This window comes from Ruditapes philippinarum, unplaced genomic scaffold, assembly GCF_026571515.1.
Source record: "Ruditapes philippinarum isolate M1 unplaced genomic scaffold, ASM2657151v2 ctg6715_1_1_1_1, whole genome shotgun sequence".
Classification (NCBI taxonomy): Eukaryota; Metazoa; Mollusca; class Bivalvia; order Venerida; family Veneridae; genus Ruditapes; species Ruditapes philippinarum.
Window position 1 is genome coordinate 35,277 of NW_026862796.1, and position 27,165 is coordinate 62,441.

Below are 27,165 nucleotides of genomic sequence, written 5' to 3' on the forward strand. Positions count from 1 at the left end.
ATATTTTTGATGTTTGTCACATAATGTAGAATATACATCCTGTTTTACTTTTCTGTCTTTTTTCCCCATTTTAAGTCAACGAAAGTCAAGATATATGGAAAACTTACATGTGTAAATAAATATACCACAATAGTCCCGCTATTTTTTTGTTCTTGATCAATGAAGGCTGAAACTATATTTTTTTCACTCTTAACAATAATAAAAAGTTAAAAAAAACAAAAACATTTTGATATATCACTACATAAAAAACTCCCCGTTTAACGTAGAAACAAAGACCTCACATATTCGTATAAAACATATAAATGTAGCGCCTTCTAAAATTCAAGTAGCAAAACAGTTAGTAGTTTTTGTTTTGCTCTACGTGAAGGAAGTTATAATCATTTTAGCACTACCTTAAATATAAAAGGACATAATAGATATATCTATACGGCTTTGTATAAATTGATATATCAAATTGTAACCGTTATTTCTATTTAATGCTTGCCAGTTCAATACTGCCTTTTATCGTATTATCGCTTACTCCGTAAGTAATACTACTGTGTCAAATCTTTCATCTTCCAAACTTTACATTTTGTTAAATTAAAATATCTTTACTTCACTTAAATGGTATAAAGCTGCAACGGAAGGATAATTATCATTTAGAAATTTTATTTTTGTAGCGTCCATCTTTCCATTTTACGTTTGCCGTTATCTTCTGTACATGCCTGACAACCGCGTTTCGATGAAAACAATTGAAAAATGTTGGAAGTTTTAGTACTTACTAAAAAGAAAATAATTTGTGAGATCACGCATCAATTTATATTTTTTCCTAGTTTTTAGTATGATATATAAAATATTCATTCAAAACAAGCAGATATTATCTATTTAATATTTAAAACTCATAACGATATCATTTTTTTCTTCAAATGAATGCCGATTGGTCATTTTCTTGTTATATTTGACAATCAACACGGGAGCCATAGAATGTGATCGGTTGACAATTTAAAAATATAATTATACTTAAGACATAAACTTGGGTTTGTAGACATAGTTTCCGAAAAATATTGACCGAATATTGTAACAGAAACAACGGTATACAATACTTGCATACTTTTACTAAACTTTTCTAAAAATAATGTGTTTTAACAATTTGTGGTATTGGATTTAACAAAGAATAAGTATGCATTTGAGTGGCTCTATAATTGTTTGATAAAAGAGTTGAAATGAATAGCATTAATACGGAGTGATGCGATTTTTATAGATTGCTTAAGTTTGATTACATGCATGTTGTTCAGAAGTGATATGTATAGCGCTGTTATATGCCGTAACCACCGCTAAATGTCGAAAGAATTTCTTCTTTAAATGTCGATTTTTTTTTACGTTAAATGTCGCACGATTTTCCCTTGCCGTAAAGTGTCGCGAAACTACCGTTAAATATCACAAGATTTCTATTCTTGATAAAATATCTAGTGGTATTATGTTACAATAATCATTGATGAAATGATTATTATATGGTTAGTTATTAAATAACAAAAAGGATTGTCAAGATCCAAATGCGAATCAATGCGACATATTCTTTTAAATGCCATGTATGTTTAATTGATCCGATCATACCATGCAACTATGCTTCAGGCAAGGTGCTATAAAATCTTAAAAGTATATTGTGTTTTGTTATAAAATATTATACTCTTTATCTTATATCACACTGCCCATTCTGAATTGATCTGTAAATTGCGTTTTATTATTTGAAAATCAACTTGATTATTTTAACAGAAATCACATTAATAATCTTTTTGTGAATAACAAATTGGGCGCATTTAATATGTTTGATGATCTCTGGGACCAATTATAACAACTAAAATATAATCAGGTCATCAACGTTGTACGTTTGTGTGTGCGTGAGTGCAAATGTGATTATTCATGTTTTTGTTTTGTTTTTGGTTTAACTGACCTTGTCACCAGCAATAAAACCCGAAGAGTTTACTTCTGTGTTATTTCTGTAGGCATTATTCTTATTCAACTGTTAATAGCAAGTTCTTTTTTACATTAAGCATTCATTTGAACACATTCATAATTTTACACTGACTTATCTATAAATTTTGCATTGATTTCAACGACATAAATCTATCAGAAATCCTGTAGGAGATAAAGGATTTCACTGTACTAAATTCTTAGATGGGTCAACTTTTTTGTTTATTTTTTATTATTTAATTTATATAGGTATATATTGGCTAAATGCTAAATCTAGTAATAAATATGGGTACCTGATATTTTCAAAGTGTAATAAAATCAAAACTAGACGGTAAAAGTATTTAATTTTTTACAAGTTCAACCAATATACCTTTTTTCAAAATTTAGAGAAACGTTGAAAAGAGGCACTCATTTGGGTAAATTTTAAGGATTTTTTTTAAATGAGGCTCCCTAAGTAGGAAAATGGTCAAACACGTGTTAAAATGGGCGGGGTAGGGTAACATATTATACATATTTTATAAATTTTGAGTAGAAACCATAATTTTGTTTATATTGATTGTTAGCTGAATGATACTTTTTGTTTCTTACCAAAACTTAATGGGAAAACGTTTTTCATTAGAATGTTATTGCAGATTACTTATAAATTACTCATTTCTGAAAAAGGGTCCTCATACACCCTAGATTCAGTTCATAAAAGTGACCATTACTCGATTTCCGTACGGTAAAATTTGTTTAAATTTTGCATACTGGTGTACTTTAAGGTATATATCTGACCTATGATATAAATTTTTCAGTTCCTTATAGTGCCCGTTAGGGTGGTAATATCTTAAAGTCGCCACAATGCCTAGCGTGTTTTTACTTAGGGACGGATATGTAGACTGTAGCTTATTGACATGTAAAAGTTAATCTTTGTACGAGTTTTTATTTAGAACAGGGAGAAAAGAAAGACGCTCTAATGTTTATAACGTGATTTCCCCGACCCGCGTTATACGAATGGAAGTATGTTTCTTTTCATTTTATTGATTTATTAACTCTTCAAAATGAGCACATGTCAAGTTCAGTTGGATAAATTTTGACATTGTGTATCTAGAAAAAAATGCCTTTATGTCTTTTGTGCAACACTTTACGATATCAATTTTCAAGAAATTTGTTTCAATTGATAGATCTGTTAAAGTATTCTAAAATAAACCCTAGGTTTTCGATTCAATTTTCGGCCGTTCTCGAGTTATGGCCCTTAAACCTCTATTTAAAAATGTTCTCAGATTAACTTTAAGATAGAAAATTTGGAAGTTGTTAAAGGGTCTATTATTTACAGTTGTCGAGATATTTGAGTCTGAAAATAATTATGTTTATAAAGTGGGTATGACAGCGACATACTGCATTATGCTGTGTGGTGATTGCTAGTACTTTATTTGGGAACATTGGTTTTTAATACTTATCAATTTAAAACGATTAAAGATATTGCCTAATCAAATATACGAGTATTTGTTGATAATTAACCACAATTTTAATGAACACTGCTGAACTAATTAATTTTTTTTTAAATGATAAATTGGTTGATAATTGATCTCAACAAATATAAATGTATGTCTTATCAAGCTTTTATAATTATAAAGGTTGACTTGATACATAATTATGAATAAAAAAGTTCGTTATTCATCAATTTTTATGGAGCATGGTAATACATTAGAAACCTATGAAACAAGGGGATTTTGTTCGGGTAGATAAGAGGATTTTGTTCAGCCTTTCAAAAAACATAAATAGAATTACGTCCACCCTTGAAGTAAATTTTGTCTGGGTATGCCAAGGGGATTTTGTCCGGAGGGTATTGTGTCCGTTCACCATCTGTGACTTCATCATTGTCGCTATGTTCAAAATTTCTGTTTTAAATCTTTAAAATGATATATAACCGAATTTCATGATCTTGGTATTAAACGAAATATCTTGACAAGTTCGTTTTTATTATTTCGTTTTACCGGAAATAAAATCAGTCATACGGAAAAACAGTTCGGTTCGCTTATTTTTAATGTTTGGTGTCGAACGAAAGTGATAGATCTGTTAAAGTCCTTTAAACTAAACCCTATGTTATCAGTTCTATTTTCAACCGTTACTCTGTTATGACGTAACATCGGTTTTTAAACTTTTTTTCAACTTAAGTATTCACTGTCAAAAAAGACAAGTACAAAGGTCTTGTCGTGCTGATTTCGAAACAGTAAATTTTAGTGGTCTATCTTTATTCGTTGCCCAGATATAGTAGATATAGACTAGTGGAGTTTTGCAATGTTGTAAGTTAATCAAGTCTTACACTGAACTAATTCAAAGCAGCGTAGCACCCTTATTTATTGATCAATTTTCAACATTTTGGTATCAAATTATAATAAAATTTTCTCACCAATCTCTATAACTTTTGTCCTGAATAGAGACCGGAAATGACCTCATTTTGACATTTGTTTGCTTTATGTCCTATAGTGGGCAATAAATCCCGAAATAAAATATATGTATTCGTAACACGTACAAAACTACATACGTGATTGATTAACTATAAAACCACTCTGATTTTATAACCAGATATGACGTTTCTTATCCGGTCCTATTTTAAAGACTAGTCCTTTTAGGGACCATCGCTAATTATTTCATTAACAAATTTACAATGAAACATACGTTAACATTTGTGACATGTACAGTCGAAAAGCACTGTGATGCGTATAACTGGAGTGCCTCTGTGTTTTTGAGGGATTAAATTATGTAACAGTCCTTTCCTGAAGTGTTTAAATGATCCAGAGACCAATAATTGACCAATAGGAACGTTTCTTTATAAATAGACAACCAATAAAATGCAAGAAGAAGGAGGGGTGTTGGTGGTGATGGTTTTGGTGGTGGTGCTGGTAGTGATGGTGGAGGTGGTGTTGGTGCTGGTTGGAGGTTTAGGTGGTGGTGGAGGTGGTGGTAGTTGATGATGGTGGAGGAGGAGGTGGTGGTGGTGGTGATGGAGGAGTGAACCAAAAAGCGTAAATCATAACAAAACATCTCCGACACACCACCACAACCACCACCACGTCCACCACCACCTCTACCACCATCACCTTCTCCCACTACCCTCACCTGTACCACCACCACAACATCAACCACCACCAACTCCTTGACCAGCTATGCTTTAAGAGTGATATATCGAGGTTCACTCATCTTTCAGAATGCGATGTTTTGAAAATACACATGATCATTCCTGTTTTCACACAAATATAAAACTAATTTTGACTGGGAGGTGGACTTGTTTGAAAAAGTTGCCATTGATCACGTAACCATATACACGAGAAGAAAACTTGCGGATGAATTGGTAAGTTGGTTTGTTGTATCAGTGTTATAATGGATAACCGACAACTATGGAGCATATTCCTAAGCAAGCGCCAATAAGCTAAAATAAAATTGTTTTCAAATGTTATTAATTTAACTTTATCGAGATGAATATGAAATGCGGTTACCAAATTGGAATTTGGGTTACTTTATTCATAAAACCTTTCACGGAGATAATATTTCGAGTTTTACATAAGGATAGCGTTTTCGAGGAGATGAACTTTCGAGCAGTCATAGTGACTGCAAAATTCGGGAAAATTAAGTAGTTGCGGGTAAATATCATATATATAATTACTAATTTCACAATTAGGTTTCGGTATTTGTCAAGTCTATACCTGCAAGATAAGACTATCAGCATACAGTATTGACAAAATATTTAAAATTTACTTAATAACTATTTATATGCAATTGTTAAAGTATAGTTATACTAAACAAATAAACATATGTTTGTTCATCTATCAAGATGCATTTTTAATTATTTCGACACATTAGTATCTCTTTCTTTCTTTGATAATTCAAGTAACATTATGCTTAGTTGACATACTTTTTTTTTTTCAAAAAATAATTTTGAAGCTGAAAGACGACTTCGAGATAATGATAAACTGTACATTGATCCTAGCAGAAACGAATACACACAGTATGGGTTTTCTGTAGGTGCACTTCCAAAAGGTATCATTCATACATTTAACCTTACCATCATAGTGTTTTGACATTGGGTTAAAATTACAAGATCAGAGTCGAAAGTATAAGAATTTGAACATTGTGAGGTTAAGATATTTGGATACCCTCCGCATATCGTAAGTAATATATATACAGAAATCTTTTGGGACTGTGTGTTAAATAAGAACGCAATAACAAATCTCAATAAAAGAATTTAGTATGTAAAGTGAAATTACTGTCGACTCTCGTTAACTAAACATTAATAATTGAACCTTAGAATTAAAATAAAAATAGTTACCATCGTCCCCCGCCTAAGGGCATTTTACATGAAACACAAAATTGTTCTATTTCTAGAGATTGAGGTATGAATTGGGACATCAGTGCAAAATTGTAATCAATGCTAGATCTGCACATGCCAGTAACAATAAATTAATTAAAGAATTATAATGAAATAACTCCTGTGTATGTGTCAACAGGAAAACATTTGTATACTTGTTATCACTATTTCGAAGCCACAAAATGTGACAAATACAAAATCAACAGGATATCGGCTGTAAAATGGTATTTCCTGCCCAGTCATCAATCAAGGTATATGGGCAGTTCACACATTTATTTACATGGGTCTGACTTGGCATCTTATCCTGTAACAAACTATTTTAGGCTTTGACCACCAAGTGTGACATTGACCTTTGAGGTAGGGGTCTAGGTGTTGCGCAGGACATGTAATCTTATAATTGTTAGCATTTGTGTCAAGTTATTTTAAAACCCCTTGATTAATGAAATAATGTACCGCACAGAAAATAAACTCTAAATCAGACCATGTTAAGCTTTGGCACTGAATTATTACCTTGACTTTGAATGAGTCTGGCTTTGCATATGATACATGGTCCCATTATTGTATACATTTGTGCCCAGTAATTTTTAAAATCCCTTGCACGATAAAGAAATTACGGTATACTCACACAAACCTATAAAAGTTCATGCTAAACTTTGACCTCTGAGTGTGACATTAATCTTGAAGAAAAGGGTCCTGGTATTGTTTATGACATATCGTCTTATAATTGTCAAAATTAATGCTAAGTATTTTCAAATCCCTTGATGGATGAGAAAAGTATGCCCTGGAAACAAAATATACCCTTAAACAGACCAATTTACCATCCCATATGCATGGGCCTGACGTCGCATCATACCCTGTAACAGACAAGCTTTGACCTCTAAATGTGACCCTGACCTTTCAGGTAGGGATCTAGGTGTCGAGCATTACATGTCGTCATTTAATTGTGAACATTTGTGCCAAAAAAAATTCAAAATCCGTTAATCTAAAAAGATGTTAATTACCGGGCACAAGATATAACCGGCAGCAGATTATGTAAATCTTTGACCTCCAACTGTGACCTTACCTTTTTAGGTAAGCAACTGGCTTTTGCGCATGACACATTGTCATATTATTGTGTAAATTTGTGCCATATACTTTCAAAATCCCTCTATGTATAGGAAACTTATGGACCTGACACGACATAAACCCTCATAATATACATAATATCGACCTTTAATCAACAAGCATGATATTGACCTTGGAGGTAGTGTTCCGGTTGCGCGTGACACATCGTTTCATTATAACAAACATATGTGCCAAGTTATTTCAAATTCCTTTGATAAATGACAAAGTTATGGACCAAACACGAAAATATGATAGACGGACAGAGATACGGATGGACGGACATGTCAATAATTGGGGTTAATGTGCTTTTCCTTTGAATTTATGTGGCATTTATCCCCATAAAACAGTAAAATACCACATAAACCATGGGATTTCCTTCTTTTTTAAACTAAAATTATGGACTGAATGAAGCTCATAGACCATTGGATTTTCGCCCGGACGGACGGACGGAATGAAGCTCATAGACCATTGGATGTTCGCCCGGACGGACGGACAGACGTTACCTATTTATATACCCCCCTTTTTTCTTCGAAAAGGCGGGGGACAAAAAGATAACGAAATGTCGGAAGAAACAATAGTACAATGGTTTTAACAATGCAGTTACTAATATTTTTTGCAGGGGAGATTATCATTTTATCCACTTCATGTATTACGATGTCAATTTCGATTTTCATCTAATAATTTTGCATGTGTTTGTGTAAACAAAGGATTTTCGAGAATACGAAATTACATAGAGTAAGAAATGTCAATAATTCAAGGCTAAATTTCAAACGTCGTTGTTTCCGATTTAATATTCAATAATTTATCAAAAAAATATTTCAGTTCAGGAAAGACATGGTGAATTATTACATTATTACAACGAATCTGTCTTTTACTGTTAAAGAGATAGTTGTAAGGATAGTTCAAGTCAGAAAATCAAGTTTAGTATATAACACCCTAATTATGCTGTTTTAAGTTTTTGCTATATTCTGATGTTCCTTTTTCTGATATCATATTCAATAACAAATTAAAATATAAAGTCATGCTTAAATAATAAAACAATAATTTTAACACAAATGCCTTGACACATGTTCAATCATGACGCATCAAGGAGAAGAAAAATAAAACAAACAAAATATTTATTAGAAAAAGTGAATACGCAGTTCCAGACCATTAAAAAATCTCGTAATAAAACATTGTTTTAAACTGTTTGAAAGTTTTCGCTTGCGTTGTTTGTTTAAGCTTTAGATAATAACATGCTACTGTCCCTTTAAATATTAATTCTATCAGCCGAGGCCGGTATAGGCTGGAAGAATCAAAACATGCGAACAACCAAAGACGGTAGTATGTTTTTCAAGTTATCATATAACAGTCATAAAAATCGTCAATATTGCAAGATAATACTTTAAACTTCAGATGATAATAATAATAATTATAAAAATATTAATAATAATAATGATAATTAGAATTATAATAATAATAATAATAATTAAAAATAATAATAATAAGAATAATAATAATAATAAGAAGAATAATGAAAATAATAATAATTATTATTATTATCATTATTATTATTCTTCTAATTATTATTATTATTATTGCTATTATTATTATTCTTATTATCATTATTATTATTACTTTTATTATTATTTATTATTATTATTATTATTATTATTATTATTATTATAAGAACAAGTCAGAATAAAAGTAATTCTTGTAATCAGATTCCTCTGCCAATGAAACATTAATCGTGGTATGACTTAATATAAATTTATTCCATTGCTAATATAAATAAATAAAACATTATCGGAGAGGGTTTTACTACGAAAAATAATGTACAACACGTTCTGTCTGGGTTTTTATGTCTATTCAAAAGTACTTACGTTTAAATAATACAACACATAGGAAGTGACGTACTTTAACGTCATTAACCATCATTAAAACGGCACATGCATATGAGCGTTATTCTGATATGACTAGTTATTAAATTATCATAAACAAAGCGAACATTGTCAAGGCTAAAAAAAACATTATTTATTACCTATTTGTTATGTTTATGTTGGGGTGTGGCCATCGATGATGCCAATTGCGTACAAGTAATGATTTCATTAAAATGTTTCGGTTCTTAAATTCTCGTTTTTCGGTTAATTCGTGATTGAGAAGGAATTAATTAGATCATACCAGAGCATATAACTTTAACGTCTCATATATTGCAGTTATTGTTATACTGTTCCAGAATGTAATTGAACTTTTAAATGCTAAAACATATCAGTATATATGTCCCGACTTTAGAAAAGTAAAAGATTCTGAATTGTGCTTACAATATTATTAAACCTAAGTTAGTTTCTGATTGGGGAATTTTATTTCATAGAAAGTGTGGGGCCCACAATACGCATATTTCTGTCCATATAATCCCATTGTGTACTGTGATCTTTGAGAACGCCAACACCTTCGACCCTCCTTATCTTTGTTAGCTCTGAATATGATTAATTGGACTTCAGATGTCACATGGCTCCATTTCCCTGACCGTTGTGTACATTTCCTCAAACATGATTTAGCATACCCGAAACAATGTGCACAATGTACATTGTAACAAAACATTTTAGTATTAGTCCTTAAACAACTCAACACTTTCATTCACACGTTTTAAATCAAATGTATTGCAAAACAGTTTAATACAATACAAGATAAATCAGCAAACTTACATTATAGCATTATGTACAAATAACATACAATTATGAATACAAAATGTTACATTCACATTACTCACGACAATTGAAGAGTTTACAATGTACTCAGTACTTGTTGGAGTGTAAAACTTAGTTTTAATAACTGTACATATAGATCTAAAGGAACTTTATTATAAGTCCAGTATACAGACACATTAATAAGTATTGAATATTTTGGATTGATGCATTTAATGTTATCTGTTTTGAAATACGGATACAAATACATTAAAATTGAATATACTTATCAACCACATTTTACTGTAAAAATGACAAATAGTACGTTTTCGCTCAAGGACAACCTATTTTACGCTGTACAAAATTTGTATTCATGTGCAATTAGAATGTTATATTTCAAAAAAATGGCATGCTGCATACATTTATTTGAAATTAAAGAAATTTTGATCGAAATCATTATAACTTTGCTCTGAGTAAACATATTACTTTTGACGTACAACATAGAATATTGAAAACACATTTGAGCTTCGGTATATGTTTTAGAGCTTAAGATTTATAAAAAAATTTATAACAATTCCTTTTACAATACAAATTGATAGGTAAATGTACTGCTCAAAATAATGCGTACTACGGGTTTTTAGGAAGGGTAATCCTAAAGTTTGCCACTGTTATTATAACTTGCAATTATAGTACAATCAATGTTGGTATATATATGTTCATACATACGAACATAAGAATATAAAACGTATACGTATTGTAAAATATCATCATAAGTTTGGTCTTCATGAGCCAAATTGTTAATAAACAACGGATACATAGCTGCACAATGCACATCAGCGGCCAACGACGACCCCCTCACCCCTCCTCCACCCACCCCTACCCCCACAAAAAAGAAAAAATATGAAATAAACAAATATGAAAAAGTCAAAACGTATTCGACTGCAGATATCACATAAGCATAACATTTTAACATCATTCCTTTTAAGAAGAATAGAAAACAAACATAGAAAACTAAATACGAAAAAAAAAAACAACAACAAATGCAAAACCAACAAAAAAAAAGAAAAAGAAAGAAAAAGACGATCAGCCTAAAGATATTGTTCGTCATTCAAGTCGGTACGCACTTACCACTTTCATGTTTTATTTTCAAGTCTCAGACAAAAATGCGCTTTGCAGTACCGAAACCGAAATATTTATTTAGAAAGGATCCGAATGGTTACGTGTAAATCATTCTCAGTAATGTCGTAAGTATTTCTAACATTCGCATTCGTTAGTGTTTATGGCAGGTCGGTACTAAATGATCATCAGAATATTCGAAAACGTTCATACAATGACATTCATTCCACTAAAATTAACCCTAACACCAATTAGTCAGGTTAAAGAACAAAAATAATATGTCGTTGATTTATTGGCTTGAGCTTGAAGGCAACCTATCTAAAATCCTGTCTAGTTTTTTGTCCATTTCCTTGATTTTCTCACTAAGATGATGCCATCTAAAATCACAAAAATTTGAAATACCGAGATCGTCTTTAACAGCAGATATCGGGATAATAATACCGTGTGTATTTAGTTTACCAACACAAATCCCAATACATACTAACTGATTGCCAGAGTCCTTCACGAACACGAAAGCTCCAGAATCACCAAAGTCATTGAACAATTGAGTGCATAAAGATGATTCAGGTCTGACTGCTATTTGATTTTTTAAAAGAAATGTATACTCATTGCTGCCAAGTGTATACTTACGCTCATATTTAATCATTCGGACCGTGGTATTTTCAAACTCTATATACCCTCTAGTGAGTGCGGTCGTTCGCCCATATTTTAAGACCGGTGTATTGTATTTTAGGTCAGATGTCCCTAGAGTTCTTCCGGTTTCGAAACACATCTCTATCATGAAAAAAATTACTTATATAAAATTTAACTTAAATACTATAACAGGTACGTTTTCACGACAAATTATTTTAATGTGTTGTTGAGTTTATGTTACTGTCAATGTTGATATTTTCAGCCTTTACTGTAAATGGCCATTTTATAAAAATGGTTTAGTAAACATGGACCATGACATAATGTCAAACATAATTTGTTAAATCATTAAGAATATGTAGGAATCTGGTAGATACCATAAGCTAATTTAGAAAGAAGTTATGCAGTACAAAATAAGGTATGCAGTAAGTGCTTAGTCTACGACAAACTTACAGAATCTAAAGATAAATATATCAAATAGATGTATTATAGGTCGAGGTTTGGTTAAGTACCTGATTCTTCTGGGAAAAACCCGGAATCGGGAGCTGCACCTTCTATTTTGAAAACAGCAATATCGATACCACTTGAATCCTCACTTCCAGTTCGGTAAACTGCCTCTTTAACGGGACCAAGCTTATAGTCATGTTGTGTTGTGTTTGGATGAAAAACCATTGGGGACTCTTCTCTTGACCAAACTTTCTTTTCTCCTCTTAGATCATGTATCATTGCTTCTTCTAACACAACATGTGCACAAGTGACACCGCATAATCCAAAGTCTTTATGGTAAAAGAAACCACCCAACGTTCCAAATGATTCAGGAGTCCTATTTGATGTAATTTGACAACCCATTTTGACAGGTTTGCTATACCTTTCCGACGGCAAAATTGTTCTCTGAAATATACCCTCTCTGACATCAACCGGAACGCCATCTAAATTGTCTTCAAATTTATTTTCGTGCAGTGGAATTTTACCTTTTGCAATAACATATAAAACAATACATGATTGGAAAGAAACAAAATGCTCGGATGGCCCTAAACTAAACCTTTCAGATCTAACATTACTTCCAGATATAGCAGATAGATATTGGTGATTTCGTAGAAGTCGGTCAGAGTGCTTATTGATAACGCTTCCTAAATCCTCTAATTTAGAGAAACATTGATTTGTCTCTCTCAGTTGATCTACCTTTCGTAAAACTTGTTCTGATTCTTTGCTGCACGAATCAACGTGAGTAACAAAGACATTGTAACTAGTTTTTTCAAGTTTGTTTTTGACCTTCAGATCGTCCTCGATGTCCTTAGTTGTGAGAACAACAAACACAATATCATCATTTGCCTTTGTGTCGTAAGCTGGCCAAACGTGCACAATGGAGCTTGATATATTTTCTATGAACTTGCTTATGCGCTCGCATTCTTCATATATTTTATATTTGTTTTCATCCGCTCTTTTCCACATCATGTCAAGTTTTTTCTGGTCTATCATAGATGGATGTGCTGTGACTATAATGATAAAATGCAGGAAAAAACAACAACATTAAAATACACGATATTTCCATAGGTCGTTTATTCTGTTGCTGATTGAAAATTGATAACATTGTCCCTACGTGAGGCGACAGTAATCAGCCCTTTCCGCCAGTATGGAGCAAAACCAGCCTGAATATTTACAGTCTGACCAGCTCTATACTTATGGCTAACTAACATAGCAAAATTGATAAGGGACAGTTAAAAAAAAACAAACAGGAAAAGATCATTAACATATTTATCACATTGGATATGAAATCGTTCTGTGTATGTAGAAGTTTTGCTCCGCACAAGCGTTTTAAATAACATTTCAGTTTGACCTTGACCTTTGACCTAGAGACCTGGTTCATGCGCATGACACTATTTATCATAGTGTTGAACATTACTATGAAGTTTCATTAGTATCCCTTCATAATTGTAGGTGATGCCTTGCATTATGTCAAAATATTTATTGAAGGTGACGTAAAACAATCTATTAAGCAATTATAGTAATTATCAAGGCAAGCTAAGTGTAAATTTCCCACCTCTGCAAATCGTAAGATTTACTCATTAATCAAGCATAATTTCTCTTCATAATTTGGTTTTTGTTTACATCTGCATTGTGTGCGATTAATTGTTATTTTGAATTTAAGTATAGGCTGTAGGTGTGACAATTGGCAAATCTGTTCGAACCCGACAGGTTAATTTTAGAGTAAATTAAAAACAAAAATAGAAAATATAGAAAGGATTTTTACTTTTGAAAATAGAACGAATAAAATCGGGACCAGACACATCGTTCGGATAAGAAAGAATTCCGGATAAGAAGGTTCGGATAAGCAAGGCTCCACTGTATTAAAATCCTTCTATGAATGTAGAAAAAATCTGGAAACAAAGTGATCCCTCGGTAGCATTAATCACAACAGAATTACATAAGAATTGCAGACTCGGTTTAATTGAGTCTATACATGAGGGATAATGAATAAGTGCAACGTCCCTCACGCCCCCTAGCACCGGCTTGAGCGGTAATCAAGAGCGGTGCTCAATTCACAACACTAAATAGTGCTGGCATCAATGATCCCGAAGGACCAAAAAATATAACAACGCTGAAGTGAAGTACGGGGCAACTTTTAACAGCTGCCACACGGTACTTGACACCTGCTGTTGTGAAGTATAAAAAGTTTTCTCCGGACAAGCGTTTTTCAATGACTTCTAAGTGTGACATTGACCTTTGACCTAGAGACCTGATTTATGTGCGTGACACAGCTTCTCAATTTGTTAAACATTTCTATGAAGTGTCATTAAAATTGCTAAATGCGTGTAGGAGATATTATCCGAGCAACAATGGACTCGCCCACCCACCAGACATCCCGCCAGGGGAAAACTATATACTGAAAGAAAAAAGTTTAGCAATTCTGTATTGAATATAATATATTGATACGTTCAGACTACATTGAACAAAATCTCAATCACATGCATCTTCAAGCTTTTAATTTCATTTGCAATTTAATCTCAAACAGACATTGAATTCTCAAGATTCCGTCAACAAAAACTTGTAGGGATCTAAGGTAAAACTCACAAAAGTTTTAATATCGAGTATGTCCTCCGTTAGCAGCAAGTACACCAGCACATCTTCGACTCATTCTGTTGATAAGTTGTCAAACAACATGTATAGGAATTCGGTGCCCTTCCTAGTGCAATGTCTTCTCACGATTACGCACGGTGATGCCGTCATTACGTTCTCTAACCTTAAGCCCAAATTGGTCCCACATGTGTTCAGTTGGCAAAAGATCGGCCGATCTGGATAGCCAAGGAAGAACAGCAATGTTGTTACGCCTGTAAACATTCTCTGTGTGTCTTACAGTTTTTGAGGGGCTTATCCTGTCGTGAAAGTCGTGCAAATTGTAACTGAAACGGTACAACAACTGGCCTCACTATCTCGTCAGAACATCGCACTGCAGTAAGGTTTCCAGCAACTGTAATCAATGCAGATTGACCACGATGACAAATTCCCGCCCATTTCATCACACCGTTACGCTTGCGTTGAATGTCGGATCGAATCGCTCACCCTTTCGCCTCCATACACGTAACCTTCCGTCAGCAAATGAAATATTAAATCTTGACTCACTGGTAACTACTGTGCACGGAACCTTACATGTATGGTAAATTCTAGCCCCAGCGAAACAATCCTGTCGATGATGTCGTATTGTCATAATTGTGAAGTTTCTTCTTTCATTTTGTAATATATAGATTCTCATTATATATTGTTATATGCTTACGTCATATGTCTTGCATATGTGTGTTTTCTATAGGTCTTATTTTCAGCACTGTATTTTTGGCAGGGTTGTTTACTTTGCTCTTCTATAAATGATGTGCTTTATAAAGTTAGTGGACTTTTAACCATATATATACGATATTTGGAATAAATTTAAATATTGTAGAACGTTTGAATACAAAATATGATAAACAAGATCAACAAGGAAAGGCGGCGTTCAATAAACGCATCCCCCATACGACACAGCAACAAGACAAAATCATATGTTGTAATTATAATAGTTATAAAAACAAAACTGTCATTTGCATAAAACTTTTGTTGTTAATAATTAAAGTGTTTGAGTTGTTTACTTGATGACCATTGAATGTAAAAATTTCATCGCTAATCAACATGATCTGTGTCAGCGATCGAGTCAGGGAATAAGTGTAAAATGAACAAATAGTTTAGTGATTTCATGTAATCCCTAGCGAAATCAGGGATTTTACATATTCCTTAAAATCACTAGTGGTTACATGAATTCCCTGACTTGGTTAGGGATTACGTGAAATCCCTGGTTACACACATCCCCTGTAACATATACATACATTGTACATTAATCTATATGTACCCTTACAGAACTTGCAAACTTATTTCTTTCAGTATATTATGTAAGAATAATGATAGTGAATTTCATTCCTTATATATTTCAATAGCAAATACAAAAAGTTCTAATTTAGATAATGTGTTGTATTAATATCTATTTTTTTAAAATTATATTTACGAATGTGCAAACCAAAATTTTTCAAAACATTTATACTTCCACGATCTTACATAAAAGGGTTGAAAAATAAAAACAAAAGGATTTTAACAAACACATCATAATATCAATAAATGGATAAACATCTGAAAACAGGTATCCTCCGAGAACAAGATTTTTGTTCAGGTCAGAGCAGGGTTTTGTTTCCAGCAATATAAATATCTCAATCTAAAATCAGTATGAACTTACACGTATACTGTTCAGTATCGAAATTTGAGAAGAATATATTGAAGAGTGTGATTAATGTTATGAAATGTATCAATCTTCGGTAGTAAAATTAGAAGTAATTCAGTTTCGTTTGCCCTGGGCTCTTGTACGTTTATTTGTTGTGTTGATGTTTGTGTCCTGGTATGTATAGTGGTGGCCTTAGCTTTTTACTGTGCAATGGTGATAATTAATAACCTAGTCTCGTGGTATTACCATGTTTCTTTTTTTGATAAAACGCATAATTTTTAATTACATTATGTTTGTTTGCTTGGGTTTTACACCGCACCGACACATATAAGTCATATGGCGACTTTCCGGCTTTACTGGCAGAGAAGACCTTAGGTGCCCTTCCGTGCATTATTTCGGACACGAACGGGAATTTGAGTAGAACAACCGACGTTCAAGGAGCAAGCTGAATAGCTACCTCACATAAAAGAATCCAAAGTCCCTTCCGGAATTCGAAACCACAGCGGATAGGGTAAGCAGTTTGAAGTCCTCAGCCTGAACACTCGGCCACGGATGCCCCTTAAATGCATTATTGATAATTCAAAAAAGGTTATATATTTTTACTTTAATCAAGTTACTTGACATCGCCTTAGTGTTATTGTTGTCTCTTATAAATTATATGAATACAATGTTCTTCATATTTAATGTCTTCTTTAAAAATGTTTTAGAAAAAAGGTGCTTGTGAAGTAAAACATCAAATTAATTGAAAACTTTACCTGGAATATGTGTCTGCACAATGTGCCGACGATGTACCTACAAAGTTAAAATTGAAATGATTTGACCACAATTTTTATATAACAGTGATGCAATTTTATATAAATTTCAACTGAACTATGACAATCATACAATTGCAAATATGCAAGTTTTACTACAGAATCAAAAGGGTGATATCGATGTCAAAAAGGTATGTCGAAAAAACATGATGTATAAATTGATTTTACCTATTCACTTTAACTATGGATTGGTATTTACTTAAAATGCATGAAAAGTAAAACAATGTCCTTCTAAATCTTCTGATTAATATATAGATGCAATGCCCGGTCAACAGGACACTAACATGGAAGTTAGACATATTATTAATTAAATGACCGTTGCGCTACTAAAAGGGGCAACATTCGCTGCCGCGGCAGCGAGTATTTGTGGGTGTGACTAATCGGTGATGTAAAACTGTCTGTTATAAACCCTGAACTATAAATAGCATGCAGTGTTAACCTGCAGAGAGAATGTAAACAAAAACAGCTGATTTTTACACAGGAGAGGTTTAATGGATGTTTTATATAACTCAAAGATTAATTAAAGACATTATCAAGTCATCTTGTCCAGATATTTTTTTTGAAGTCAGTTGTTTTTCTTTTTTTTTTCACTGGAATGCTGTATGTGTCATTCATCAAGTCAGACAATTATATCAAAATCCAAAAGATGTGCCTTACATGGGGCATTACTTTTAGGAACAACCGGCTAAAAATGTTTTTGACAGGAATTTAAAATATTTTTAAACTGTTAATGTATAAATTTGTTATGCATATCCAACATTTAGTTTGATTAACATTTGTGAAATGTAATTTTTGACTACAAGATATTTACAACAAAATATAGTGTAAATGAAATATACCTGGAAGTTACTTTTACTGTTTTCATAAAGTTTAAACCATTCAAATACAAGTTAAATCAGTACTTTGAAATTAAAAAAAAATCATAGAGTAATGAATTATTGTAAATTTGTTTGATTTGAAGTCAGTAAAGTTATTGTTTTATTCAGCATTCCAATGTGTCGTCTGCTGAAAATCTCCCTCCCTGAAATATACATCGTCTGCTACAAATTTCTCTCCCTGCAATAAACACTGCCACGTGCTTCTGTTTACTACTGAAGGTTCATGACCTGTAATGATCACATGGCTCCTCCCAGGGAAATTCAAATTTCAAATTTGACAGCCAGTATTTTTTTTCCAGAAATACACTTAACAAAGTTATATTTTGAATAATTTTGGTCAATCTTTATCAAAAATATCTATGCCCACAAACATGCCAAGTGTTGTTTAAATGCATTTGGTAATTAATCTTAAATCTTTGAAAAAGGGTCCCTGAAGTGAAGCATGCATAAAATAAATAAGAAACCTGCCCTAGCGCCATCTGCTGGCTTTTATAGTCCAGTTGGGCCTTAAAGGATTCCGATGAGCTCGATCATCATCCTATAAATTCCTCGGGGCGGGGCTTATTTTGACACTAGAGGCAAAAATTGAACAAGTTTTGTAGAGGCCCTATAGATGATAACATATACCAAAAATCAAAGCACTAAGCCTTAAACCTTCAGACAAGAAGACTTTTTACTATATGTTCATAGTGAAAAGCATCCCCCCTGGGCGGGGCCAAATTTGACCCTAGGGCTAAATCTTGAACAATCTTAGTAAAGGTCTACCACACAAAGCTTTATGCAAAATTTCCATGTTCTAGGTCTTGTGCGTCTTTACAGGAACATTTTTAAATTTATTCTTAAAATTCCTTTTGGTTGCAATGGCAACAAGATTTCTGCATGTAATTTAATTTTTCGAAGAACTTTGGACGCCTTTTACCCAAGGATTAATCCTGCCAGGTTTGGTTGAAATTGGGCTTGTTGTTTTTTACAAGAAGATTTTTAAGTTCACTATATAACACACAAACACACACGCACGCACACACACACACGAACACACACACGTGTACACACACATACATACATACACACACACACACACAAGCACACAGGTGAATATATAATAAGAATAATATATAATTTTCTAGTGAAAACAGGAGAACAACTTTATATTATCTGTGTAAGTCTTATATTTTTCATGGTTATGAAGTGATCTGAATAATACAATAAGATATATGTTGCTATGCTGTGATATAATAAGGCTTGTTTCTTGAATATAAAATTTTTTCTTCTTTCTTGAAATACAAGAAATGTACAATTCAAATCGATTTGATATTGATGAAATATAAACGTCGCTTACTGTAAGTAACATATTTACATTTTCGTTTGAAGTTCTTTTTTCTAGCGTAGCACGGCGACGAAGTAAAACCGCCTCCAGTTCATTTGTAAGGTCACCACTTGGATTTTTATCTTCAGCCTTCTTGACGTAATAAGCAGGGATGTACCCACGTCTTCCGCTTACTTCAGCAAGGAACCAATCTTGATTACATTTTTCCAAGACCGTCACTACATTTCTTTCCTTGAGTTCGATTTCATCCTGCATTCTTGGTTCGTAATCCCACATAGCTATATATTTTTCTAAACAAAAACATAAAATAAATATAATAAATCCTTTACTGGTTAAATGAGCAGTTTCTGTTAGAAATTTAGATAGTTCTTATTACGTTTTGTACAATAACGCTCAGTAAAAATAATTAAAGGAATATTATAAATCTATTTTATGTCAAAAGAAAGAAAAGTGTAAATATGCAACTTTTAGTCTTAATTAATTGTTCATAATATCATTCATTTAAATATAATTAATTATCAAACCATTTATCTCAAGCCACAAATACAAATGATTTCGATGAAATCTGTCCGTAAAATATGAAAAACAAGATCAAAAAGGAAAGGTTGTGTTCAATAAACGCAACCCCCACATGACCCAGCATTAAGAACCAAAGACAAGGGCAGACGGACCGAAACAAAAACAGGACAGGGCACAAGGCAGAGCACGGACAGGCTAATCACTAAAATGATAAATGAATTGTAACTGAGAAGGAATTAAAAGAAAACAAATAAATGATTGAATAATAGGAAATAGTTTGTAACTGACAAGGAATTCAATAGTCCCACAAAGTTAAAGGGGGAAGGGGACAGGAGACCCGGGGAAAGGAGGGGGGGGGTAAATTAAAGAATTAAAATTAGGGGTAAGGGGGATATACTTACCCTAGACGAGAAAACAACAAGGGACACAAGCAAGAATGTCACCAAAATAGTATGAAAGAACATAGATATACATCTGAGGAACACAGAGGAGCGCCGCCTTGGAACGGTCAGCAGCACAAGTACTGCTGGGGAGTTCAAACCGGTAAATGGTGCACCAAACCTCACTTTTAGCCCCACCATGTTCCTATAAACAAGACAGGACTGAGGAACACAGAGGGGCGCCGCCTGGGAACGGCCAGTAGCACACGTACTGCTTGGGAGTTTTAACCGGTTAATGGTGCACCAAACCTACCTCTTAGTCCCGTTAAACTTACTTAAAGTTTTCTTCATAATTGATTTCAAATAAACGCAAGTGTCTTCTTGCTTCAGTTGAATTTACCTGGCTTTTGTTGAGGTACCGGTATCATATCTTGACAGGATTGGACATGCAATACAGGTTCCGGATGTGCTGCTTGTTCTCGTTCTGTACTTGGAATTGGAGATCCTATACATTGAAAACATTATTTGTCTCTTTACATTTAGCCTGTTGAATAAGTGTAAAAGGTTTGCAAAACTTTGAATTTAGAACAATTTATTTAAGTGTTTAAAAGTTTTACGAGTAGTAATTAAGTTACCATCAGTCTAGAGCCTGGTCGGGACTTCTGTGACCTAGTGGTTGAGATCTTTGGCCTCAAACCACTTGCCCTTACAACTGTCATCTCATTCATGTGAGGAAGCTATCCAGCTAGCTTATGGACGTTTGTTGTTCTACTCAAATGCCGGATGTGTCTGAAACAATGCAAGGAAGGGCACCTGTGGTCTAACTCGATCAGAACAGCTTCGGCATTGCAGTTTGACCATAACAGTGCCCTATCAATACATTATCGTTAATAAAAAGAAACACTTAAATGTGATGAATACAAATTAAATATTTTCTTTCAAATATTTTCAAAAATCTGCTTGTGAATTTAAACATGAAATAAATTGAATTTTTACCTGGTTTTTGTGTTTGCTCAATTTCCCGAAGCTGTACCTACCAAAATTGAAATTGAAGTGATTTGGACACACTTTTGATATAGTAGTGATGCATTTCAAATAAAACCGATGGTAAATGACAATTTTACGAATAATACAAGTGCAAATATTCAAGTAATGCTAATGATTTTTCAATGACGATATTGATGTCAAAATTAAATGATATGTAATTAGATCGTATTTTTAAAGGAAGCTATGACTTGGTATCAACTGGAAACTAGACACTTTAGTGAAATTACCATTTGCTAGTAAAAGATTCCGATAAGCTTTATCATCAACTTACTTGTTGTCAAAGAATTATATAACATGTATGAAGTGAAAGTTATTATCATTAACTCCTGGAAAAATCACATATCCAATGCAATTAAAGTACTTAGGCGACAAAAGCCGGAATTAAAATATATATAAGATCCGTTATCATTGTGTCCTTTCCTCGCCGACCACAATTCCAAAGGGTTGAAAAATGCAAAATATATTTATATTAGACGTCATTAATATGAATAAATAGCATTCGTAATAACCGTAGTTAGTTACCGTTTCTGTACTTTGGTGCCACGTGTTCCTTCTTCGCCGTATGGTTCCAGGTGAGGGTTTTCTCGCAATCGGAAGTGCGACAGCTTTAAAATATGTTGTTAAAGATTAATGTTAATAGTCATTAGCATCCATTCTAACCAGGTATCAATTTATTTTTTATCGACTTCGATAAATTTCGAAAGTAAACAAAGGTGATAAAACAAAATCAATACATTTTAAAGAATGTTTTTTTATTACAGACGAATATTAAAAGCCATATCATCACCATCGTATTTACAAATTCCAAATCTTACCGTAACGTATTTATCATGTAGAAGATAAAAAAAGAGATCCAATTTTAGTAAAAATGAGTCCTATTCCTTTAGAACATTAAGAAACATTGCCACTTGCATCTTCTATTCAGATCATTGGAAAATATATTAAATATTCTGCTTGCTGCAGCATTGTGAGGCATCCTCGTATTAACTTGTTCATTTACAGCATCTGGATCCATGTATTCTTAATAAAGAGAACAACATCAAATTAACAAGAGCTATTAGAGAATATAGTGCTCTAGACCTTTTATATACTGGGCACAGTAAAAACAGTCTTAACTATTAAAACTAGAAATGTGTCCATAGGACACGGGTGCCCCCACACGCCACTGTTCTGTCAATCTTATGACTCAAGGTCAAATATTTTTTGGACTAAATGTGCAACAAGTTGAAAACTAGAAATCTTTATCTAAGTAAATGGCAAGAACTTTACAAATACTGAATAAATCCACAAGCAAACCCCAAGGTGCATAAGTACACATGCTGACCAACATTCTTGTAAACTTTCAGGCCTACAAGTCAAATGCTTTTTGAGTTATGCATGAACAAGTTGAAATTGCAAATTTATACTTCTGTAAGTCAAAGGCAATAACACTAACAAAACTGAAAAAAATCCACATGCAAAGTCCCAGGTGCATAGCTTCACAGTGATGTTGATCATTATTCCTGTAAAGTTGGTTGATTCTAACTCAAGCATAACAACATAATGAAATGTTTTTTACTAAGTCAATGGAAATAACTCTACAAATACTGGATAAAACCACAAGCGAAACACCAGGTGCACAACTACATATGCAGAGCAACCTTCCTGTAAGGTTTAATGACTCTATGTCAAATCCTTTTTGAGTTACATGCGACACAAGTTGAAAATTGCAAACATTTTCTAAGTCAAGGACAATAACTCTAAAAATACTAAATAAATCCAGACAATAATACCCAGGTGCACAACTACACATGTTGATCAACATTCCTGTAAAGTTTCATGACTCTATGTCAAATCCTTTTTTGAGTTACATGCGACATAAGTTGAAAATTGCAAAATTTTCTAAGTCAAGGGCAATAACTCTAAAAATACTAAATAAATCCAGACAAAAATACCCAGGTGCACAACTACACATGCTGATCAACATTCCTGTAAAGTTTCATGACTCTAGGTCAAATTTTTGTTGAGTTACATGCGACATAAGTTGAAAATTGCAAATTTTCTAAGTCAAGGGCATTAACTCTAAAAATACTAAATAAATCCAGACAAAAATACCAAGGTGCACAACTACACATGCTGATCAAATTTCCTGTAAAGTTTCATGACTCTAAGTCAAATCCTTTTTTGAGTTACATGCGACACAAGTTGAAAATTGCAAAATTTTCTAAGTCAAGGGCAAAAACTCTAAAAATACTATATAAATTCACACGAAAATACCCAGGTGCACAACTACACATGATGATCAACATTCCTGTAAAGTTTCATGACTCTAGGTCAAATCTTTGTTGAGTTACATGCGACAAAAGTTGAAACTTGCAAATTTTTACTAAGTCATGGGCAATAACTCTAAAAATACTAAATCAATCCACACGAAAATACCCAGGTGCACAACTACACATGCTGATCAACATTCCTGTAAAGTTTCATGACTCTAGGTCAAATCCTTTTTTGAGTTACATGCGACATAAGTTGAAAATTGCAAAATTTTCTAAGTCAAGGGCAATAACTCTAACAATACTAAATAAATCCAGACAAAAATACCCAGGTGCACAACTACACATGCTGATCAACATTCCTGTAAAGTTTCATGACTCTAAGTCAAATCCTTTTTGAGTTACATGCGACACAAGTTGAAAATTGCAAACATTTTCTAAGTCAAGGACAATAACTCTAAAAATACTAAATAAATCCAGACAAAAATACCCAGGTACACAACTACACATGTTGATCAACATTCCTGTAAAGTTTCATGACTCTAGGTCAAATCCTTTTTTGAGTTACATGCGACATAAGTTGAAAATTGCAAATTTTCTAAGTCAAGGGCAATAACTCTAAAAATACTAAATAAATCCAGACAAAAATACCCAGGTGCACAACTACACATGCTGATCAACATTCCTGTAAAGTTTCATGACTCTAGGTCAAATTTTTGTTGAGTTACATGCGACATAAGTTGAAAATTGCAAATTTTCTAAGTCAAGGGCATTAACTCTAAAAATACTAAATAAATCCAGACAAAAATACCAAGGTGCACAACTACACATGCTGATCAAATTTCCTGTAAAGTTTCATGACTCTAAGTCAAATCCTTTTTTGAGTTACATGCGACACAAGTTGAAAATTGCAAAATACCCAGGTGCACAACCACACAAGCTGACCAACATTCCGGTAAAGTTTCATGACTCTAGGTCAAATACTTTTTGAGTTACGTGGTTAAAGAGAACGGACGGAAGGAAGGAAGGACGGACGGACAAGGGTAAATCTAAATGCCCGGCACTTAAGTGGGAGCACAAAAATCAATGACAATATTTAAATGAAATGTCCAACCACTTTCAAACACTTTACAAGCTTGTCAGCATGTCACCATGTCAATGAAACGGACGAAATTAGAATTAAAGAGAAGAAAATATAATAGAAAACATAACAATGATGAATCTGAAGTATTCATCCATTCAGTAGCACAGATAGCAAGAGTAAAACTTAAACATGTTTAAAGCATAGTTCCATGATTGAAACGAAGATGATTCTTGGAAAGAAAAGATGTTAGAGTAATGAACCTTGTTATAGATGCTGTTAGTGATGACAAGTGACAATTAGCTTTAGATTGTTATAATAAATCATTTTCATCAACGAATTAGAAACCTAAAAAATTGTCAGTTTTCAAAACGATTGTCAGTTCAAAATTGAAATGAGGAGCTGACGCTTAAATTCATCCATTCATTCATCCATTCAGTTATTTATAAATTTTCATTCATACATTAATTCATGAATTAATTTATTCATTCACTCATTCATTCATCCATTCAGTTATTTATTAATTTTCATTCATGAATTCATTCATTCATTCGTTCGTTCCTTCCTTCCTTCCTTCATTCATTCATTCTTCGTCCATATTAATTCATAGCATTGGATACGTCTGGCATATTGTCTTATGGACGTGTTAGTTTGTAATCATAAATTAATTAAAAGTACCCAGATAAATTGCTAATGTTTATTTAAGGAACATAACATCATTTATTGGTTTTCGTTATTTAAACACAATGGTGCAAAATATATTTCTAACGTGAAAATTTCAAACATAAGCATATACCCAGATACAATGTTTCAGGGTCAAATAAGTGTCCCATTTTATTACCTTCCTGGTCTTTCCTTTGCAACAATTAGCGCAGAACATATACGTAGGCACAGTAGTGCATAATTATGACACTTGGCATACATACCTCTAAACTTTTAGATCTCTAAAGGAATGTCATTAAAAAAGAATAAATAAAGATATCATTAATATTTAGACACTAATTAAAAATCATCTATTTGAAGCGTCGCGTTGGGTATTTTTTCTCAAACAAATATTTAATTTTTGAATATATGAATGTGTACGTATATGTACATACACAAAAGAACAGGCTGAAATGCCCTTAATTGCATTCTTTATAATGATATAAGCGTCCGTCCATACATAATATTATATTTTGCATTGAGATATATTGAAAAGCAAAAGATTTCATTATCCATTTAGATAAAGATAATCCATATATGATTGAAGACCATGATTCATAACTGAAAAAAAAAAAAAAAATAAAAAAAACACGATTTAATTAGCCGCACGCGATTTGGAAACAATTTGCATTATATAATAATGCGTGTAATGGTGATGATGCTGTTGATCAAAATGATGATAATGACGATGAGGTGATGATGATTTGGATGACGATTTTGATAATGATGACTTATTTGACTGATGATATTTAAGAATGATTTTTGGTTGTTGATGGAGAAAGGGTAGTGTTGATGATAGCAATGTCGATGATACAGATTGTGAAGAAGACACTGATAAGATTTAAGGGATAATGATGAAGACAATAATGATGATAAGAAGGATTAAAAGAATGACAAGGATTTTCTGTTCAGACAAAAAATCCAATAGAATGATTATCCTGACGATAATCGCGGATGATGATGATCATAATGAAAAAAAATGATTAAGATGATGATGATGATGATATTGATTGTGTTGATGATTTTGATGTTCATTATGAAAAAATGATGATGTTTAATGTTATAAGGGTTAGTTTTAACAATGACACAATTGATAATAAATATTGATGACAGTGATGAGATGAAAATATCGATAATGATAGAGACGATGGTGATGGGGGAGGGGGAGTTTGACAATCGCTTTCAGTTCAAAAACATTCATGTGAATGATTATGATGAGTAACTTGGTAAATATGACGATGAAGATGATGAAGATGAAAAAGATTTATACTCGGTAATGATCGGAAAACATATACTCCGTAATTAGGCAAACGTCTTATAGATAACGACGGGAAAGTATAACGAACAACGCTTTGGAAAAAGACGGTTTACAACAAAGCACAGAATATGTGCTGAAGAGAATTTTAAACTTTGATACATGCCTGTGTTAGGATTTTCGAAGTCGTCTCCGCTGAAACGTTCTTGTTCGTTTGTTTCTTTAGGGAATACAATATTTAAAGACTGAGTAGAACCTCTGCGCGGAGATGATTTTTGTCGAGTCTTCTGATCATCATTTGATAGTGCTGTAACACTTTGTCCAACAGTCTCTTTAATAAAACACAATTTAACACAATTATTG

At 32.9% G+C, this 27,165-nt stretch overlaps 2 protein-coding genes across 2 annotated transcripts; both read right to left on the reverse strand.

Annotated features, from left to right (window-relative positions):
• Nucleotides 1-11,092: 11,092 nt before the first annotated feature.
• LOC132720249 (uncharacterized) lies at nucleotides 11,093-13,299 on the reverse strand. Its single transcript, XM_060704339.1, has 2 exons — nucleotides 12,324-13,299; nucleotides 11,093-11,955 (listed from the first exon to the last, which is right to left on the reverse strand). The coding sequence occupies exons 1-2, from the start codon at nucleotides 13,288-13,290 to the stop codon at nucleotides 11,471-11,473; spliced, it is 1,452 nt and encodes a 483-aa protein (XP_060560322.1). The 5' UTR covers nucleotides 13,291-13,299; the 3' UTR covers nucleotides 11,093-11,470.
• A 2,817-nt stretch (nucleotides 13,300-16,116) lies between these two features.
• LOC132720251 (uncharacterized) lies at nucleotides 16,117-25,769 on the reverse strand. The gene is made up of 5 exons (XM_060704341.1): nucleotides 25,687-25,769; nucleotides 22,035-22,117; nucleotides 20,866-20,970; nucleotides 19,579-19,856; nucleotides 16,117-16,146 (listed from the first exon to the last, which is right to left on the reverse strand). The coding sequence occupies exons 1-5, from the start codon at nucleotides 25,767-25,769 to the stop codon at nucleotides 16,117-16,119; spliced, it is 579 nt and encodes a 192-aa protein (XP_060560324.1).
• Nucleotides 25,770-27,165: the final 1,396 nt, after the last annotated feature.